At 53.2% G+C, this 20,891-nt stretch overlaps 2 protein-coding genes across 2 annotated transcripts; both read left to right on the forward strand.

Moving 5' to 3' along the window:
• Positions 1-78: 78 nt before the first annotated feature.
• Positions 79-12,969, forward strand: VAMP4 (vesicle associated membrane protein 4). The gene is made up of 8 exons (XM_074597692.1): positions 79-203; positions 547-658; positions 2,592-2,638; positions 3,008-3,058; positions 10,228-10,328; positions 10,899-10,978; positions 11,144-11,195; positions 12,268-12,969. Exons 2-8 carry the CDS (start codon positions 593-595, stop codon positions 12,294-12,296), a joined length of 426 nt encoding a protein of 141 aa, XP_074453793.1. The 5' UTR covers positions 79-203; positions 547-592; the 3' UTR covers positions 12,297-12,969.
• A 3,158-nt stretch (positions 12,970-16,127) lies between these two features.
• On the forward strand, positions 16,128-20,881 carry ITPA (inosine triphosphatase). Its single transcript, XM_074597700.1, has 8 exons — positions 16,128-16,396; positions 16,493-16,550; positions 16,648-16,712; positions 17,459-17,532; positions 18,340-18,371; positions 19,106-19,221; positions 20,305-20,381; positions 20,659-20,881. The coding sequence occupies exons 1-8, from the start codon at positions 16,334-16,336 to the stop codon at positions 20,777-20,779; spliced, it is 606 nt and encodes a 201-aa protein (XP_074453801.1). The 5' UTR covers positions 16,128-16,333; the 3' UTR covers positions 20,780-20,881.
• The last annotated feature ends 10 nt before the right edge of the window (positions 20,882-20,891 follow it).

The raw sequence follows: 20,891 nt of genomic DNA on the forward strand, positions 1-20,891 counted from the left end.
GCCAGCGTCTTCCCGGGCCGGGGCCGCCCCCGCCGCCCGCCGGCGCCGCGCCCCCGGACCCGCCCCCGGGCCCGCCCCGCGATCGATCGCTCGGCGCTCGGCCGCGGCGGGCGGAGCGCCGAGGCGGTCGATGGGACAGCTGACTCGCCGCCGCCGCCGTTGCACCGGCCATTTCCCGCCGGCCCGGCCCGCAGCGCGGCGCGGTGAGCGGGGTGTGGGGGGGTGCGGTGCGTCTAGGCATGGCCGGCGGGCACCGGGGTGCTCTGTCTGGGCACCGCCGGCGGGCACCGGAGGGCTGGGCCGGAACGGCGGGTCTGGGAGAACGCGCGGGTCCCGGGCACCGGCTGCCCTTGCATCCCCCCTCCCCTGCGGTCATTGCATCCCCCCGCCCTGGGGTCCTTCCCCACCATCCCTCCGGGCCTACCGGTGCGGGGCCCCGCCGGGAGCCCCACCACCGCCACCCGTTCTCCCGGGCCCGGCGAGGGGCGGTCCGGGGGGGCCGCGCCGCTGGGGTGACCCGGCCGTTCCCTGCGCCTCCCTCTCCAGGCTTCTCCTCCCGGGCGCGGAGCCGCCTCTCCCGCAGGCAGAGACGATGCCTCCGAAATTCAAGCGGCACCTGAACGACGACGAGGTGACGGGCTCGGTGAAGAGCGAGCGGGTGAGTGACCGGCGGGCCTAGCCCCCCGGCGGCCCTAACCGGGCCGAAACGGGCTGGTACTGGTGTCGGGGGGGCCCACGGCGGGCAGGGGGGTGTTAACAGACCTTGGGGACCCCAAGTTGCCCTATACCATTAGCCACTAAGCCAGTGCAAGGTAATTCACAGCTGCCTTTGCCCAAGGGGCTGGCGCAGCCTTCATCTGGCAAGGGACCACCATTCGTAGCGACATCTCGTTCGTGAGAGGACTGTCCGTGCGGCGAACCCGCTCTGTGTATTTTAAAACAAACCCTGTTAGGGAAAAGGGCTGGTTTGAGAACCTGTTTCAGTTCCTTCAGGCTGGTCTGAAGATCCCGGTGTGCTCCGGTCTCCTGCCGGGCACGTCCCGGCTCTCCTCCCCACGTAGCTGGCTGAAGTTACCCTGTGCTTTACAGCTGAATCTTTCTCCTTTTCGCCAAGGTCCCCTGACGTTTCAGGCTTTGAAATACAGGTCAAAACGGTGCGGTTGCCTGTTTTAGACAAGGTGGATTTAACCTGATGCTTTTGTCCTGGGGCCGTACCGTGCTAAAACCGAGTTTAGGCTGTAGTCTGAAATGTTGCTCCGGCTCACAATAGCTGTCAGTGAGACGAGGAGCCCATGTTGCCAAGAGCGGTTCGCTCGTCCCTTAAGGGAGGCGATGGCTGAAACTATTGCGTGGTCTCACGGGTTGCTTAAATTGATTGAGCAGATATGACAAGGATGGAAATGTAGGTAAGCTTCAAAATAAGAGCACTGCACTTGCAGGTGGGAGCCCAGATGTGCACACAGGGGAAGCAGCAGCTGTCAGTACCGTTAAGGACCATCCAATGTGTTCCCCGGCCCACATGTTTAGGATGCCAGTTCCCCCTCTTGATTATTTTTCACCCTAAGTAGACGTTAACTGGGAGCCCTCAGCTCGGTTGGAAAATTTGTGCTGCCCTGGTATGAGAAATGATCTCTAATAGTGTCTTTGTCTGAAACTTTCAAGCTTAAGTGGGATTGTGGTGTTTCTTTTAAAAACTGGCCTTTGGATTGTCTCATGGGGTATAGTGGAACACCAAATCCGAGCCCAGGAGGAGCCCTTTGGCTCGAAGTAGAGGAGCTACCAGACCACTCTGCTTTCATAGAATGGTTCAGGTTGGAAGGGACCTTAAAGATCATATAGTTCCAACCCCCCTGCCATGGGGGCAGGGACACCTCCCCTTCCAGCCCGGCTGTAGCCTTTGCCCGAGTCGGGGGTTTGGAGGGCCTGATCCCCCCGGACGTGCAGGGAGCCCAGCGTGTTTCGTTGCAGTCGTCCTTCTTATACCTGCTGCCATCAGATGGCTGGAGAAACCATGTCCTCCAAATCGGGAGTGGAACTGACTTCCCACGTGGATGGGATAGCTCAGGGTGGTTGCAGGGGATGCTGACGGTTTTTGAGCAGATGCTGTTGACCAAGTGCAGCGCTAGGGATTGTCCCTTGAGCAGAGAGGGCCTTCCTTCCACAGCTGGACTGCACAGGGGCTGTGCCTGCCGCATTCCAAGGCAGGGCTCAACGTGCTGATGCACTGGTTGCTTCTGCATCGTAGGGAGTTGTGCTGGTCCCTAGAACTGGGATCTGAACCTGCGCAGGCAGCTGGCCATTGACGCAAATCCAGTTTGGCTCAGTGGCAGAGGTGCGAGTTGTCCCAAGGCAGAGCTGTACGGAGCTAGCAAACACCACCAAGGTGATAATAGCGGCACAGAGACATCCAGCTTGGCCCCTGATCACACGCGGAGAGAAACAGCATGATTCCAGACACCTAAAAAGTACCATCGGTGCTCCCCAAAGGAGGGCTCGTGTGTAACCTGCGGTCGGAGGATGCTGATTGCATCCGAAGGGCTGGAAACATGTGTGTGAAATGGTGGTTTGTTTTTTTTATTCTTTGTTTGCAGAGGAACCTGTTGGAGGAAGATTCGGATGAAGAGGAGGACTTTTTCTTGTGAGTTTCTGAATGGCTGCAGTGGGGGACGTGATGCCTTAACCGCCTACATCTCTGAGAGTGGAGGCGTCGAACACCAAAAGCTGCTCCCTGTCACATAGGTGGTGGCTTAGGAATCAAACCCTTTGATTCCTTTGAGATGATCTCCCAGAGCCTTGGCATCAAGCGTGAATTAAGACTTAATAGGTGTGACCTTTATAAGAGCGGGTTGTCCCATGTGTCCTAAGATGTGGGAGGGACTGATGGGAAGTATGAGAACAATCCTCTGTCCAAAAGGTGTTGATTGTCTCTTGCGTGTCTTTTGAGTCTGGTTTAAAAACATGTTTTCCTTGTATCTTCCATCCTGATGGCTCTCTTTTCTGCCTGCAGGAGAGGCCCTTCTGGACCAAGATTTGGACCCAGGAATGACAAGATCAGACAGTAAGTCGTTGTTCCTCAGTGTCACACGGATAATGTTTTGTTGTGGCGCTGCGAGCTCCTGCTGCTGTCTGACTGGAGTATTTCTGTGTAGTGCTGACTATGAACGTGGCTTGTGCTGGCTTTCTTCTAATCCGTGTTTCCTACCCTGCACATCCACAGCTAAGGGAAATCTCAAATTTGATTCAAGCTATCAAGAAGTTGTGCATTGAGAGAGGTGAAGGGATAGGATTGTATCACAGTAGCTTAGCGGAGTTTCTAAATCCCTTGCTGTATTCTAGTGATGACCTGTTCCACGCTCTTATGAGGCTTTTTTTCTAGAGCGTTAACCCTGAATTTTACCCTTTGCTAGCAACATTTTATATTTCGTTGCTTTTTTCTTCATCCTGTAACTTGCTCCTCAATGTTTCAAGAAAGCAAGTGGTCAGGAATGCACCAGGACCATGTTTTTTGTGCAGCGGCTGGTCTTCTGTCCTCCTCTTCTCCAGATAAAAAACCTGATAGAGGTGACCTGGAGATGAGCAGTGACTCAGTGGGGTGAAAGCAGCTGGAAAACAGGAAGCCGTTACAGCTGGAGGATGATTAGGGCAAGAAGGAAGGAGTGAACACTCTGAATCCTTCTCCCATCGAGTCATTTCCTGGATGATGCTTGTTGTGGGCTCCAGTTTGTCCTGCCCTTTCCAATAAGGGATGCGATGGTGGTGCTTAATGGAAAGGGGAGGGGGGTGATGTTCACAGACCCCTGGTTTGCGCTGCACTGTTTTCCTTTACTCACCTCCGCAGAGCCGGAACAGAGACCTGTGCGGGCACTGATGACCGGGTGTTATTCAGACTGGGTTGTCTTGTGTGCAGCCTGAGTGTTGCTCTTCGTTAGGGATTTTTTTCATGCCGGGAAGAAGCCGGTGCAGCTCTGAGATGACTCATTGCCAACGTCAGCGTTAGGCACTGCTTGCTTATGCTCCCGCTTGCCACGTTACCTTGAGGGGCGAAGTGCACTTGAGTTACACAAGAGGCAGCAGGTCCGTCACTGCACCCTGAGTTTTCAGGGGGTCTCGGTTCCCTCCAGGGCGTGAGGATGCTGTTGGCAGAGGCACCCTGGTCCTTACGGTAAGCCAGTGTGGATAAAGCCTCCCTTCTAGGGCAGTGCCACACTGGCCTGGAGTGAAGGGGAAGGGTGAGAATTGGTTTTACAAGTGGGGTCCCGCCCCCATAAAAAGGTGGAGAGGAGTCGGTGTCTACCCCTTTGCCCTCCTCTGCTGGAAAGGAATTACAGAGCATCTTTCGCCTTTCCGGCGTGATGGCGGAAAACAGGAGCTCTTCTCTTCCCACTGTCTTGGCCAGGCAGGAAGGAGCAGGGGCTTAGATAAAGGATAGCACTGCATCTGTGAAGGGGAAGAAAAAGCAAAGAATTCACCCAGGAGCTGGTGGGTTCATAGGTGTGATGTGAGTAATGCCCAGCACTCGTGAAGCTTGCCCATTGCCAGAGATTGCCTGTCTAGTGGACCTGATATGGGATATGTCCCTTGGGGTAGCAAGTGGCTACGTCTGTCTAGTATCTAGAACATCTGTTATAAAATAGTATCTATTTTCTGCTCTCATCGATGTTGATTGCTTTGTTTAATAAGCACTTACAGCGTGCAGTTGTCATGTCTTGTCATGAAGCTTATTTTTAAGTTTCTGATCAGACCGGCCCTTGTGCTGGATGGATTGATGCCTGGTCTCGTAACGATGCGGTTCGCTCTGGTTTCAACAGAGGAGGAAAAGGAGGGTTGGGTTGCTGCTGAAACACTGTAAGGAAAAGCCATTTTAAGGAGGAATTTGAGCATTTGGAGAGCTGAGGCATAGCTGGGCAAAGCTAGAGAGACTGTAGCTGGATGGGACTGGAGGAACGAGGTGTGAAGATAGGCGTAGAAGGAAACTGGATGGAGGACTGGGTAGAGGAAAAAGTGATGGGATTATGGGAGCAAAGGTGTGGAACATGTTGCATGTGAGGGGCAAGACTGGAAACTTTTCCTAGTTGTCCTTGGCAGCAAAGGCGCTTGGGTCAGGGTGGAGAGTTTGGCAGCAGAGACCCTCGAGGCTGGCTCAGCTGCAGAAGAAGATGGTGGGGAACACAGCAAACCCTGTAGGGGAAAGAGACGAGTTACAGCCAGCAATAGTGGCAGGAGGAAGCGTCACAGTCCCCTCCGTGCTGTGTTTTGTCCTGATGTGTCTGGAACTTCACGCTCTGTTGTCCCAACAGCTGCTCTGTTGGGGTGGATGCACCCCGGGTAATTAAGTGGCTGCGTGGGGTCCCTTGGGCTCCCTCTGAGACCTCCCCAGCCCTAGGGTGGGCTGGAGCTGAAAGGTAGCTTTTAACAGGCTTTTATCCTTTTCCCAAAAGTTACAAAGAACAAGTAAGGGTGAGCTGATCTTGCTTTTCTGCCTCTGCTTCCAGGCTTTGTGAGAAGTCCTGAACGTGTGTCGTGAGAGCTCTTGGTACCTTTTGGGGGAAGGTGGGATGTTCATCTTCCACCTGAGTTTTTTTTTTTGTTTAGAATAGGAGCCTCTCATAACAGCTTATCTTTTCAAAAACGCTACCAATAATTGCCCCCTTTTCTGTGCTGCTCGACTTTCTTCACCATTGATGTTTCTGCTTTCAGGCAACCGTGCTGCTGGATTTGGATTCCTGCTCGTGCTGGCGACGGGGCTCAGCACACTGCTGTGGTTCCCCAGGAGCCAGGTCTTGGTCCCCGTGATTTCCCCCATCGCACTGCTGGGAGTCCCCAGCATCCCCAGCCCCAGTGACTCTGTCTGGGGAGGGTTTGTGGAATGGTTTGAAGGCAAGAATTGACAGCAGCTTCCCAAGGCCTGGCTGCTCATCGCAGGTGGCTGTTTGTGCAGTGAACCCCATCTGTAGTCTGAGCTTTCATCTGCAGGTGGTACGAGACCATATAGTCGGGCATCGTTGTTGGGTGTAATCCTTTCAAGGACAGAAAGGCTTCAGGGAGGCATAGGCTGCTCCCTTCCTCGCTGTTGTGATGAACCAGCAGCTTCAAACCAGCGATTTGTGGCAGGGTTCGGCGCTGATCCCCCATTGTTGAGTAGAGCAGAGATGTCTGCTGGGCAGCCCCTCTGCAGAGAGCCGTGCCCTGGGGAGCGCTGCGCAGTGCTGGCCTCCTGCCTTTCCACTGTCCATCCGGCTTGGCTCTCCGTCTTGTTCCCTCTTCCCTGGGTTACTGCCACAACGAGGGGTGTTTGGGTGTAATTTGCACCAAAATACACAGCACTATTAATATCACTGGGGTGGAAAATAGAAGGGTGTCATGCTGGCTGTAAACAGCTGGTTTGGAGACAAGAAGCAGCCTTGAGCAGCACATCCCATGGTGTGTGCATGGCCTGTTTACGGCGTCTGAAGAATGCGGCACTGTTGTTAGCCCAACACCGTGACCAGCCCGGGAAGTTTTTCAGTAGCTAACCTAGTGTGGCCAAAATGGAAAGACTTATTCCTCTTGCTCTGGACCTGGCAAAGCACAAGAAAAGAGGAGTCTAACCAAGCTAAGGGCTGTTGGGTTTCTTGTTGTTGCTTTGACGGTGTACGCTTGCCGTCCTTGTTAAAAGCATCATATTTGCAGTAATTAGTGAGAAGAAGGGTCATGGGAGACACGCTTTATGCCTTTGTCTTGCTCCCTTTCCTGGCAGGTATTTATTCTCCTTTATTTCTCTTGGAAATCTGGCAGGAGTGAAGTGCACGAAACGTATGTGTCAAAAGCCAATAGCTCCCTAACAGGAAATAAGCTTCGTATTAGAGGATTCGTTCTTGCTTGCCAAATAAAACAAGAAAATATTTTCTTCTTGATGCGACTTGAGTTTCCAACCTCCGGCATGCCAAACTAGTGGGGAATTGTTGAATTTGCTCTGAAACTGCAGGGCTAATGCATAAGGCTGGGCATCGTTCAGCCCCCTCCTGGAGAGGCATCTCTTGCAGCAGTGATGGGTGGGAGAGAGCAGAAAGCAAGGACTGGCTTAAGGTCTGGTTAAGGCACTGTGTGGACATCAAGGTTTCATTCCCTGGCTTGGTCTCTTCCTTTGTGTTTTTATTTTTCCCCCAGGGTTCTCTTTTATGTTAGATACTAAAAGGTATTGGGGTGCTCAAATATGTCTGTGTTCCACGGGAGTTAAAACACCTCAACATTTGTGAGAGCTTAAGCCTTGATTTCTCTGTGCCTCCATTCTCCGTCCTTGATATGTTTTGTTCTTCTTAGGGGAACAGCTAACAGCACGGGCAGGCAGCAAAGGCACGCAGCGTTTCACCAGCAGCTCACGTGAAAAGAGGTGGGATGCTGAGATGCAACTCGGGCAGTAGGGGTCTGTGCTCCATTGGTCTCTCCCAAATACTGGTTCGCAGCAGAAGCGGCTTGAAGTTACGTACCTGCCCTCTCTGCCTCGAATGCTGCAGGGTGCCCTGGGACTGCAGCGGCATCTCTCCAGGCTCTGACCTGCACTGGCGGAGATACAGGTGGCATCGAATTGCGCTGCACGTTCCTAGATGCATTGTAACCTCACGTGCTCCTGCTTGTTTGTCCTGCTTAGTTGTACCAAGAGAACTCAGTTACAAATCTGTTGTGGGAGGAAATCTCTTTATTTTGAAGCCAGGAAATGATTTTAGAAACATTTACATACTGCGAATATAGTCTTCTGCCTGTGAAACTGATGTTTAAGGCCTTAGAGTTTTTGCCAAGTTGGCTCATCTGGGATAGCAGATGTTTCTGCTTTTCCTTTCTCGCCCCAAGCTATAGCAGCGTTGCTGGCAGCTCAGAGATGGGACTTGTCTGTTGTAAGGAAACCCCCGGCAGAGCATGTCTCTTCCCTGCGTCCTTGCCCACTGCCCCAGGGAAGAGCCACGGAGCTGTGTGTGTCCTGTGTGGGGTGGACACTTTGCTCCCCAGGGTACCACCTTGTGTTTCCCGGGCAGCATCTACCTGTGTCCTCAGTGCCACCTTCTGCGCTTTCCCAAGGGTGGCAGCTCTGCCACTCACCTTGTACCTTGGAAAACAAATGATGGATCAGAACAACCTCGTGGGCATGGGGCAAGCTCCTGCTGAGAGGCCTTTGGGGATTATTTACGCCTTTCTCCTCCAGATAAGAAGCTCCTGGCAGGTGGCTGCCGTTGATGTGGAAGGCAGGAGCTGCCACCGCACGGTGTAGGTGGGTGCAGAAAGATGCTGCTCCCACGGACTCTGCGATGCAGCACAGGGAAGGCAGGTTCCTTTCTTGCGGTATCCTAAATAAAGCAAGTTTTGACGTGCGCTGCTGGAGTCTAGCATGTGCCCTACGCGGGCTGTTGAGTCAGAAATTGGCTTCAGAGGGGTTGCCTGGCTGTTCCAGCTCTGGAGCTGCAGCGCAGTGCTGCTACAGAGCCTGACCCGAAATGCTAAGATGGGAAGCCCCTTCATACTCAAATATCTGGAGCACTTTCTAGAGCTTTTTGGGGAGGAAAAAAAGCTTTTTCTTTTAATGATTTTCCTTGCCTGTTTTTGGAACGGTAAGTAAACGTGAGCACAGCATGTGCTTTTCCATTGTGACCGCTACTGCTTGTTGCAGCTGCCTCTCACATGTGCGTCTGAGCACAAATGTTTGCTCGGTGAGAGGCACGTACCTGGTATGGAGACAGGAGAAATAGGTCAATGTGAACCTCTGTCTCTAATTAATGAATTAGAGGCATGGTGACTAGGGCAGGGCCCTGTTCCTGCTTCTGCGGTGGCCCGTTGAGTGGCCTTGGGCAAGTTGCTCTGGGTTTCCCTTGGCCCCGTCTTCCCAGGTCATGGTGGAGGATGTGCTGTCCTTGTCGTACCAAGTGCTCTGAGCTTAGGTGCTGGATGGTGGCTCTCTAAGTGGTGGAGTTGGGTCTGGTGCTGCTGTAAAAACTCTTGATTTGGCAAATAATATCTTTGAACACCTGCATCTGTGAGATGGCAGTGGGAGGAGAGGGTTTTTCATGGGTCCAAAGAGAAAGATGTTGTGACTGGGTAATTTGGGGAGCGGGAGAGTGTGGGTGCTAAGCAGGTGGTGTCAACCCTTCTCCCCTTTGGGGACACCAGTGGCACACTGTTAATAGGAGGCGTGTGTTCCTGGTAACGTGAAGAGCTGCTGAAGTGGCCTATTTGTGCTGCATATTTGGGAAATGCTGGATGCACTTTGACATGTTTAAAGTGCTTAAATGTTTTTAATCAAGGCGACCAAAGTCGTTAAACCTAAGACTTATGCAGAGTGAGTGGCCTGGAGCTATTTCTGTTTTATTGCCCTGTGTCTAGGGTTGCCTCCAAGACATTGCCGTTGCCGTTTACTTTCTGGGAACGGTATGTCTCAAACAATGTATTGTCTCCCAAGGGCCCCAAGAAATTTCTTATTTCTATCTCCAGGAAAATAAAGTGTATTAGCTCCAAAATACAAACCAGAATGTAGCAGTATTTTTCCACCAGGAGAATTTTTCTCTTTTACCAATGTGGCTTTTTTTATGGAGTGAATAAATGCATTTATAATAACCCTGCGGGTGTGATTTACGCTACCGTTCACTGAAGCGACTACCCACAGAGTTGCGTAACCTATGAGAAGATGGATTATAATAACTCGGTTTAGTTCATATCAGCCGTTTCTTTACTGTTCTCTTGATGCCCCTGGCAGAGTGGGTTTCATTTAGCAACTTGGCTCACAGAGGGGGGAGTGCACCTTGCTTTGATTTCACCCCAAGTTATTGAGCAAAGGTGCAGTATGAGGTTTCCATGAAATCTAGAAAGATAAGGTGTCAGTTTTATGGTTTTTTTCCCCTTTGATGTGAGCTTTTCTGCAGCGGAGGTGGCCACCAACAGCAAGTAGTGCCTTTTCTTACTGCATTTTTGTGTTCAAGGTGTCATGGAGGGTGCCCCCCGCCTCTGCTGACTTCCCAGCGCTCTCTTTGAGCCCCTTGTGTTCCCTCATCCTTCCTGGGATTGCCAGAGACCTATGGCAGGTCGTGCTGTGCCTCTGGCTTTCTCAGCATCCCATCGACCTCCCTCCATTATTGTCCCCTTTGATTTTTGTCGGTGAGCTCTCGGATCCTGCCAGCCTGGGCAGCTCCGAGCGAGGGCTGGCGCTGCAGTGCGCAGCTGGTGGTGTTCGTTTCTGCTCCTCATGATACCTTTGCTCTGCTCTAGTGTCCAGAACCAGGTGGACGAAGTCATCGATGTTATGCAGGAGAACATCACGAAGGTGATTGAAAGAGGCGAGCGGCTGGATGACCTGCAAGATAAATCAGGTGCGATGCTAAATGCAGCTCTGCAGGCCTTTTCCCCGTGCCTCTTTCCCATTGCTGCACCAAGTTACTTGGTTTCAGTTCAGAAGGTGCCTAATGACAGACCTGGGCTTGTATTTCTGTCCTGGAGAGTAGTGTTTCCCAGCTTTGGGCTGCAGATCTGACTTTCTGCTGATATTTTCCTCTTTCCACCTTTGCCTTCTGCTGCTCTGTGCAGAGGTGTTAGTTTGGAGGCGTTTGGGTGCTGTGATCTTGTTGGTCCTTCAAGCTAAGGTAGATCGGTCTGTTTCCCAACAGCCCTGAGTGCTTTAGCTGTCTGCTGGCTTGCAGAGTGAATTCCTGTCCTCAGAGGGCAGCCAGGACAAAGGGGGCTCAGTGGGACTCGGCAGGTCTGTGTGTGCTCTAGCGAAGGGCGTCACTGGCATCTGCTGTGGCTTTGGTGAATCACGCTGTGGTTGGGTCTTTTCCCCTAATGCCGAATTTACTGCTTAAAACCGAGTGGAGTTAGTAGAACGCATGGATGCTCTGACTGTGCGCGCGCGGCTGAATCGCCTCTGTTTTTTCCTTCACCAGAAAGTTTATCAGACAATGCAACAGCTTTTAGCAACAGAGCCAAGCAGCTTCGGAGACAGATGTGGTGGCGAGGCTGCAAGGTGAGCATGGACAGGAACAGGCAGGGGTGGGTTTGTGGAGGCACGGTTACCTGCCCTCCCCTGGGAGGGGATGGAGAAGCTCTGCTTTCTAGCTGAAAAGATGCTGGAAGCTGAAGGCCTGCAGGTAGAAGCATCCTGTAACACGCCTCTGTGCTTCCCTTGCAGATGAAGGCGATCATAGCACTGGTGGCAGTCATTCTCCTGCTCGTGATCATTGGTGAGTAGCTCCAGGTCACTCCAGCCATGGCGAGCGTTGAACTATTCGTGGCACTCCACACCGTGAGTGACCCTGTGGTGCTGTTGTCCCTCAGGGAGGACATCTCAGCCACTCCTGTCAGGCCTCACACTGCCTTAAGTGATCACAAACGGTGCCTGTAGACCACTCCATGCCGCTCTTCTGCAAGATTTAAACGCAGAGGAGCAGGCTCAAACCAAGTCATACTGACTGTGGCCAAAGAAAGCCAACATTGCCCTGCCCTGCCAACACTGAACCAATCCAGGGTTGGCACCAGCTGATCCTGAGGCTGGTGGGAGCCGATGGAAAAGTTTCACACTGGAGCAATGTCTCCCAAAGGCCTCTCCGCATATATCAACCATCTTGCAATGGGGCTGGTCCCTGCAAAATCTCTTCCCCAAAACTGCCAGGCTGCTTAGCTTTCAGCAAGTAGCTGTTGTGGCTTTGCCGTTGGTCCCTTCCTCTGCCCTTCCTGCTCAGCCTGGTCCCTCTGGAGCTCCCCGGGGCAGAGATGTCGCTGCTTTTCCTACCAAAAAAGTAATAATGACCAGAGCCTGTTTCTTCCTGGCAAAAGAAGTAATTAATCTCTCTGCCTGCAGAATTATGTGCTCCGGGGATCCAAGCAGCCCAGCACGGCAGCACAGCTCTTCCTTGCCACTGGGTCTGGAGGGTTTTCCTCCCACTGATCGTGGCCGGGGGCAGCTCTGTAACGGTTCTCGTTACTGCAGCAAAACCCTTGCGGCCTGTTGTCCTGCTGACACACAGCCTGCAGCAGGAGAGGCAGAGCTGGCAGCAGGGTGGGAGCATTGTGGAGAAACTGATGGAAAATCCCATCTGGTTTAGTTTTGGGAAGCTGGAAGGAGATGAAGGTGGCAGGAAACGTTGCCTAGCGTGTGTGCAGGCAGCAGATTGCATTAGCTCGAGCCTGGAAACACACTTTCCCTCGCAGCTGCTTGGTGTTTGTCACTACAGAAACGGGGGATCTCTCTGGCGGGGATCTGCGTTGCATGCGAAGGTGTGTGGCTGAGAGAGCTTGTTTCTTTGTGTTTTCCAGTACCCATAGTCCTGAAGTACCATACCTGACGGGGCAGCTGGAGGCTTTGGTCGGAGCTGGCTCTGGGATAACCAAACTGCTGTGTAATTTAAGTGAGATATCTGTAAATAGCTTTGAAGTTGTTTTTCTCCAAGGAGCACGGAGGCAGCGGCAAGTAGCCAGTTCTAACAGAGTGTTTTAAGAACTGCCAAATGACCCTTTTTTTTTTTTTTTTTGGTCAAGTACCTGCTCCTGTTGTCAGACTTTTTTTTTTTTTTTTTTACAGCAGAAGATTCAGTTCCCAAACTGCCTGTCTTGCGGAATTCTGAGTCTCTGGTTTGGAGCTGGCTACTTGCCACTATGGTTTATCTGTATATATGGTTGAGCTGTAATATTAATAATAATACTATCTGAACAGTTCCCAGCTGCCTGCTGTGAAAGGCAGAGGGGACTCTGTCCTTTCAGGGCAAAGGAGGGGAAAAACGTCTGAAGAGAAACATACCATTATGTTACAGGGAACCGACCCTTCTGTGGAGAACTGCAAGGGTGTTGTTTCCCTGTTCAAATAAAAAAAAAAAAGGAGGGGAAAAAAAAAGAAATAATTAGGTTTTACAATCCGGAAGACTTTCTGGTCCTGCCATGGGAATGCACAAGCTCGGTGTTTTCAGTATTGCTGCTTACAGCTGTGACTAAAGACATTCCAGTAAACTATTTTTGACTGTACATCTGGAGTTCCTGCATACCTTCATAATGTTCTGGAGGACATACACAGCTCTCTACTGCCGGGAGTCCCTAGGAAAGGGTTGTTTCGGTGTTTTCTTCACCAGAAGCAAGAAGTGTGTGTAAAGCCTGGCTTATTAGCCCGATGGTAAAAGAGACACAGCAGGAGGACAGCAACTCTCCTGAAGCCAGTCCAGGGGTAACCAGCGCCCTTCATATTCAGAGCCTTCACTTTGGTGTGGTGTTTGTGGTATCATATGCCAGCCCGTTTGGCTTCCTGTGATCCAGCGGGCTGGGGGCTGTTCCCAGACAGATGCGCTGGGGTATTCGTGGAGGTTTAGGGGCCCCTGTGCTGGACTGGACAGGAGTTGAGCTCCTCTATCCATGGATGGGACTGCTGTGGTTTAGCTGTCTCCATCCCTGGTCTCGGGTGTTGGTGGCATTTCTGTCTGCCCTTTATTTTTGGGACCCTTGTTCTTTCCAGCCCTGAGTCTGTGACTTCAGCTGAGCTGAGATCAGGCTCTCCTGGTTCTGATTTTGCTGTCTCTTTTCTGGTGAGAGAAGCATTGTCCTCCTTGGTGTCTGTCTGAAGTAATATTGGAGAGGGGAAACAGTGCCTCAGAGAATTCCCAGTGCTGTGTCCCAGCTGCCTATTCTGAACCTGCCCCCAGGACCTCGTACACAGTTTCCACCTGAGTTGTGGTGCGCCTCCATGCAGAGAAGGGGATTAAAAGTGAGCAAAGCAGGCTGGAGGCTCGGATGTGATTGCAAGCTCTGCTGGAATATAAATAGGGCTTTTCCCCTCCGTGGGCCCTTGTCTCTCCAGGTGGGAAGCAGAAAGCCAAGCTGGGTTTTTCCTCCTGAAGTGTAGCCTGGTTTTAAGATCATGTACCCACTGGAAGGGACAAAAATCATCCTGCCTATGCCTTTGGCTACTCTCCACCTGCAAGGGAACAAGAGGGTAGATGAAGAGGGACCGTGTCTGTCTACAGGGGGGCTGCAGGTCTTGCTGAGCTATTGGGTACCTTTTCCTGCCATCTGGAAAGTGAGTTAATGGCACTTTGAGCCTGTGTAGTGCCTGCTCTGGCCTGCCTGCTAGAGCAGGCTTTAATCCTGCTGCTGGAGAGTCCTGACAGTACCTCTGCCTTTCTCTCCCAGCCCCATCTTGCTGCTACTGCACCCACAGAAGGACCTTGGTGCCACAGCAGCACATCAGGTCTTCAAGTCCCTGCTTGCACCAGTTCTGGGCAAGAGAAGTTAGTTTTGCCGTTGCTTGCTTGAGGCAAGGCCTGGCTTTAAACCTGGGCTGAGGGCCTTGGAAAATGGATGCTGGTATGATGAAGGCTTCACAGCAACCCTGCTGTAGTGAAGAACTGCTTATAGCTCCTAAATGTGGGAGCTGCTGCTACACCCTCCGTAGCCCTGTCCTTGCTGGGTTTGGCAGATCTGTCAGCAGCGTCTCCTTAGGGAGAGTTTCCAGATAACATTGAGCTCTCCTCAGTGCAGGCACCAGCATACCACCCCGAGAAGTGCTGCTGTTATCACCATGCCAGCAGTCCTCTGCTTCAGACAGGCACAAACGCTTTTCCAGCTGACCCAGATCCATGGAAAATGAGGTGGCAACATTAATGCCCCTGACCGTGGACCGTTTGTGCGTTTGTGTCTTCTGCCTGCCCTGGACTCATCCTTTGGTACCAGCGGGACTGGATCAGGCCCACCACAGGCAGCACGTTCTGGCCCTGGAAAAGCTGGCTTTCCTTGACAGCTTTGCTGGAATGCTTTCGCAGCATCTCCCAGGAGGTTGGGGTGCAAACAGTTGTACTTGACATGCAGGGCAGGGAAAGCTGCTGTGTCCAAAGCCTTCAGCATGCTTCCCTGAGTTGCCAGGGTTAGGTGTTGATTAGTTTTATGTTCAAGTCACTGAATGCCAGCGTTGTTCTGATCATAGACCTTCTCAAGGGACCAGTGAGAGGCACCAGCAGCAACAAATCAAAAGTCCTAGTCAGTAACTTCACAGTAATACAATTTATTGAGCAAATTTTATAGAATTTTTTAAAATTTTTTTTTTTAATTCCCCCCAAGGCTGAAAAGACCATTGCAATATCTGGTCTCAGGTACATTACAGAGCAGTCCCCCTTATATTACTTTGAGATACCATGGCCGTTATATTGCAGCCTGTGCTATCCCACCCTGGACTGGTGGCAGGGAGAACTCTAGTGAGTGGAAAGGGTTGTTGATTCCAGCAGCGTCTGCATGCTTTGGGGTTAGTTTTCACTTAGGAGGCATTATGAAGAAGATTTTACAACAAAAACAATTCCTTCACCAAAGCATAGGGTCTGTTTTATCCATTCCCTCTTTGTGCAGAAGACGGACCTCTTCATTAGCTGCTGTTTTCCACATGATTGCTTTTTTACAGGGAACGGCATGTTTTGGCTGGAGTTGCGCGTTCCTGCTGCAGGACTGGTTCCTCCTCCCATGCTTGCTGGTGTGACCCATGGGGCAAGACTCCAGGGTGCCCACGCCATAGGGCATAGGGGCTGCAGGGATGGATGGCTGCAGCTCTGACTCAGGTGGGGAGAGGCCTCCCCACTCCCAGCTCTGGGAGCTGGCCACAGCAGAGGGGATGAAGTCCCTTCTGGGGGGCTGGGTCTGAGGTGGAGGGCTGGGTACCGCAGTGGGAGAGGTCCCAGAACCCTGCTGCTTCACAGGGCACTGCTTCTCCCTACCCTTTGGCTGGGGCGCGCTGGGCTTCTCAGACCTGTCCCTCTAGGGCTCCGCAGTGGGAGCAGGGGCCGTTTCTTGACTCCTGACTCCTGCTCTCCCCGCTGGTGTTTTCGCTACGGCCGCCAGCTGGTCCTTCAGCAAGATGGAACTTGATCATTCCCACGTAGGAAACGTGTAAAGACGTGCCAGAGGTCGGGGAGTAAATAGCAGCAGCGCTTGGAGCGCAATCCACTACCCAATTCCCCCAACGACATGTGATTCTACACTTCAGGGGAAAATGGGAAGAAGGATCCTCCATCCGCGGCTGCCAAAAGCTGGGGAAGTAAACAGGGAGGTGGCCGGCAGGGGCACGGCCGTCCCCGCCCCGCCGGAGGTGCCGGTGCCCGCTGTAGGCGGGGCCTGAGGCGGTGAGAGGGCCCGGTGCGGGGGTGGGCTACGGCGGGGGACGGGGCGCTGAGGGCTGGGCCCGGCCGCCATAGCGCCCCGCGCGCCTCTCGCGAGACTCTCCGTGACGAGCGGCAAGAGCCCTCCCTCGCAGGACCGGATGTTGCCCTCGTAGGAGGGCGGAAGCCTTTTCCCATTGGCTAAGGGGGCGCGGGGCGGCCGCCGCCGGTGACTGGCGGGCTCGGCGAGCGGGGACAGCATGGCGGCGCCGGCCCGGCGGAGCGTGGTGTTCGTGACGGGCAACGCCAAGAAGCTGGAGGAGGTCGGGGCCGGGGAGGGGGTGGCTGCGGCCTGGGGGGCCTGGGCCTGGCGGGGCAGGGGCCTGACGGGCAGGTTTCCCCCCCTTCTTCCTCCGTAGGTCACTCAGATCCTCGGGGACTCGTCTCCCTACACGCTGGTGGCGAAGAAAATCGACCGTAAGTTGGCGGCGGCGGGGCTCGGGGAGGGGGGTGGGAGGCGCGGCCGGGCGGCCCGGCCCGGGCGTCTCCTCAGCGCCGGCGTTTGTGTCCCCAGTGCCGGAGTACCAGGGGGAGCCGGACGAGATCTCTGTGCAGAAGTGCCGCGAAGCCGCCCGGCAGGTCGCTCGCTTTCTCCTTCCTTCCTTCCTTCCCCGCCGGTCGGAGCCGAGGTGGGGGTGCGGGAGCTCCCAGGGGCCCCCAGCCCTGGCGGGGCTTCTGACCCGGCCCTGAGGAAACTCGGGAGTGCACCCGGGCCTGGCCTCACTGTACTCCCGTCACACGGCTGTTTCTGACCTATGCTGGGTGATGGTGAATTGTCACTGGTGGCACAGTGTTTAGGCAGTCCCCTTGCTGCTCCTCTGGCCTCCTGTGTCCCTTGAGCGGCAGCAGGACATGACAGCTACTTCAGCCCCAGCGGTTGTGGGATACTGAGTGTTCCATCAGCTGGAGCTTCTGATGGATCACCTTCCAGAGCTGTCTCTGGGATGGTATTCCTAAAAGAACCAAGCGAGGGTTGGGACTCAAGGAAAATGCAGGTGTCCCTCCAGGACACAGGCTTTCTCTCTCCCTGTTCCATCATTCCTTCCCGCCAAGAGGGTAGGGAGTGTTCAGATCTGTTCAGTTTTCTCCATGAAAGATCTTCCCTCTGTGCTTCAGCCGCTCCTGCCTGCCTGGGGAGAGCATGGGTTTGGCTGTGTCGGTCTGGTATGGATTGCCTCTGAGGGGAAGAGCTCTAGTGGCTGGTGGATTTTTGTGATGTTCCTCTTGTCATGGAAACATGGCAATAGAATAGAGCAAGAAACTGAGTTTGGGGGCAGTAACATCCTCGAAGTCTAACATTTCCATCTCTTGGGCTTTCACTGTAGGTTCAAGGACCTGTTATAGTAGAGGATACCTGCTTGTGCTTCAATGCCCTGGGAGGTCTTCCAGGACCATACATGTAAGTAGGAGGAACTCGCTTCACTTTTTGTGTCCTAGAGTTTGGAGCGCAGGCTGGCAAGGCGTGCTTCACAGGAGATTCTCCATGCAGCAGGAGCAATAGGGTCAGGCCAATGATTACTGGTCTGTGTCCTCAGCTTCATCCTGCACCCCGGAGGCTGGTCTTAAACTCCTTGAGCCCTGCTGTAAGTCGTGGTGCAGGACAAGAGAGACAGACCTGAATCCCCTGATCTGTTGTGCCTGCTCTTGCAGCCAGCTTGGGAACCCGGCCCTACAGCGTGCTCTGTGTAGTTAAGGCACCGCAGGACTCTGGGATGAGTATCCTATAGATTCTTGTAGGGATGCTTTAATCCAGCAGATAACAAGCTTATTATATTAGAGTGTAACTTGTCTAATAAAATACTGCCTTAGCTCCTGGGATTAACTTTTAGCATAATTAATTCTCCAGACTATCTCTGCTGAGCTGAGCAGAGACATAAAAGCTTGCACTAGACCTGGGTGTAAGATGTGAACAGAGTTGAGAAATGTAACTCAGCATGTCATTGCTCACGAGTAGGAACTGGGTTATTTACGTAGACCCCAGTACTGCAGTAAATGAAATACAGCAGTGTTGTTTTCACTGAGTCCCATTCAGTTTAAGAGCAAAGTTCATCTGTGTTGGTAAATAGCCCAGAGTGAGGTGATTTGACAGCACATTTAAAGAACGATTCAGAGAGTTATGGAAATGTAGACAACAGGGTCTCAAGGATGTCTGTATTTCTGAGAAATAATAGCAAAAATTCATCTTTCCTCTTTTCTTCCCCTTCAGAAAATGGTTCCTGGAAAAACTCAAACCAGAAGGTACTGCCTCCCGTGTTACTGCTCTGCATGTAACTTGGTTCTTTCCAAATGAAATGAATCCCTGCCTGTGCTGGATTCCGCTGAGCGCGCTTGCGTACCTCGCTGCCAGTTTCATAGCTGGCTCCTTTCCTGTCTGTCCAGCTCTGTCCCTTCGCATTCTCTCCTTGAGCCTGTTCTGTGCCTTTTCTCACTGCGTGTTGTTTTCCCTGGGTAGCTTCAGCATTGTCCCTGCATCCCTAGATTCCCAGACTCCTGCTTCTGCAGGCTGGTGGGAACTTCTTGTCTGTCATCAGTGTGATCTGGAAGCCCTGCTGCTCCCTTTGGCTTCTGTGCGAGCTCCTCTCCACTAATGCTCACCTCCCCTGGCATGCAGTGACTGCCTTTGATCCCACAGTTCAGAGCACGACTGCAAATCCCACATTGGCATCACGAGTGTGACGGTTAATCAGCTAATTCAGAGTGGGCTTTAGTCCTCTCTGGTGCTCGTTTGCTTCCACTCCCAAATTAATGGCGGGGCCCCTGCAGCTCATGCTGTGTTAGATCTGAGGTGCTGGCTTCAGTCATAGAAGGGACTGGGCCGAGAGCATCCTTGTTCCTGAGCTTTGTCACCTCCTGCAGTTCTTTCTCTCCCTTGTCGACCTGAATGCAGAATGCTCCCTCGATCCGTCCCTAGGTGGGTGTGTTGCACTCCGAGGGAAAGGCAGTAACGCCGGGATCCTTTCTGTGTCGCGCAGGCCTGTACAAGCTGCTGGCTGGGTTTGAAGACAAATCTGCCTACGCTCTCTGTACCTTTGCATTCAGTACTGGAAACCCAGAGGAGCCAGTGAAGCTGTTCAAAGGCCAGACTCATGTAGGTGTTGTGCCTGGGGAAAGGAAGATGCTGAGGGGGAGGGCCGTAATGTGAATTTTGTAAGAGCATTGGCTCTGTTGAGGACTTTTTAGTGGCTCCTGGGTCACCGAACGCCCTCGGAACTTGTTGGAAACAGGCAGAGGGAGAGCACGGCTGGTGGGTGGTGGGTGCTGAATCACAGAATGGTTTACGTTGGAAAGGACCTTAAAGATCATTTAGTTCCAACCCCCTGCCCTGGTCAGAGACACCTCCCACTAGACCAGGCTGCTCAAAGCCCCATCCAGCCTGGCCTTGAACACCTCCAGGGATGGGGCAGCCACAGCTTCTCTGGGCAACCTGTTCCAGTGCCTCACCACCCTCACAGGAAAGAATTTCTTCCTAATATCCAATCTAAATTTCCCCTCCTTCAGTTTGAGACCATTACCCCTTGTCCTATCATTACACTCCCTGATCAAGAGTCCCTCCCCATCCTTTCTGCAGGTCCCCTTTAGGGACTGGAAGGGGCTCTAAGGTCTCCCCGGAGCCTTCTCTTCTCCAGGCTGAACACACCCAACTCTCTCAGCCTGTCCTCACAGCACAGGGGCTCCAGCCCTCGGATCACCTTTGTGGCCCTCTGCTGGACCCGTTCCAACAGGTCCATGTCCTTCTTGTGCTGAGGACTCCAGAGCTGGATGCAGTACTCCAGGTGGGGTCTCAGCAGGGCAGAGTAGAGGGGCAGCATCACCTCCCTCCACCTGCTGGCCATGAGTGCAGCAGCCCTTTTGCCCAGCTGTGCTCGTTACCTCAGGCTCTTCAGCCGCCTCGTCTCCCTCTGGCAGGGTTGTATTTGGATGCAGTTTTTAGCACTGTTAATTGCGGGGGTAAAGGGGCTGTTGACGTAGGGCAGCGTGATGGAGCACCAAGTTTGGGGCTGCTAATTTTGGTCACATCCTGAGAAGGAGGACAGTGGAGTGCATAGAGCCTGTGGTGGCCACAGTGCGAGCTATGGCCGTGTGTAGCTCTTCAGTCTGTGTTTGAAACGCAACTGTGAGGGAAGTGCTGTGAAACCACGGCTTACGGGGCTTTTTTGCTATCTTGTGGCAGGGGCTGATAGTGGAGCCCAGAGGCCCTCGAGATTTTGGCTGGGATCCCTGCTTTCAACCGGATGGCTACAATCAGACGTAAGTGGGGTTTTACCTACAGGTTTTTACGAAAGGAAAGCCAGGGTCGAGGTTGTGTGTGGAGAGGAACCTGCTTATGAGGAAAGGTGGCAGGGAGAAAACACCCTCCTGGATCTGAACGTGGTGGGTTATGGAGAACTCCCGGATGAGGATGGGGGTTGTTGGCTTTGCCAGTGTGTCACTACAGATGTCACACCGTGTAGCTGAGTGAGGAGCAGGGGGGGACACACGCTGTAGCGTCCCTGCTGCTGACACTCGTGGTTTCTCTCCCCTCCAGCTACGCCGAGCTGCCTAAGGCAGTGAAGAACTCGATCTCTCACCGTTACCGGGCGCTGAGCCAGCTCTCCGCCTTCTTTCTTCAGAGCAACTCCACAGAGCCTAGCTCCGCTCCCAGCTAGCCTCACGGGGCTGCGGCCGCCCTGCGTTGTCCCTGTCGCATCCCGCCCCGGGAGAGCTCAGCTCCGCTGCGGGCTGCCATTAAAGCTGCTCCTTTCCTGGTACCTTCTTTTC

This window comes from Larus michahellis, chromosome 8 (assembly GCF_964199755.1).
Source record: "Larus michahellis chromosome 8, bLarMic1.1, whole genome shotgun sequence".
Lineage (NCBI taxonomy): Eukaryota > Metazoa > Chordata > Aves > Charadriiformes > Laridae > Larus > Larus michahellis.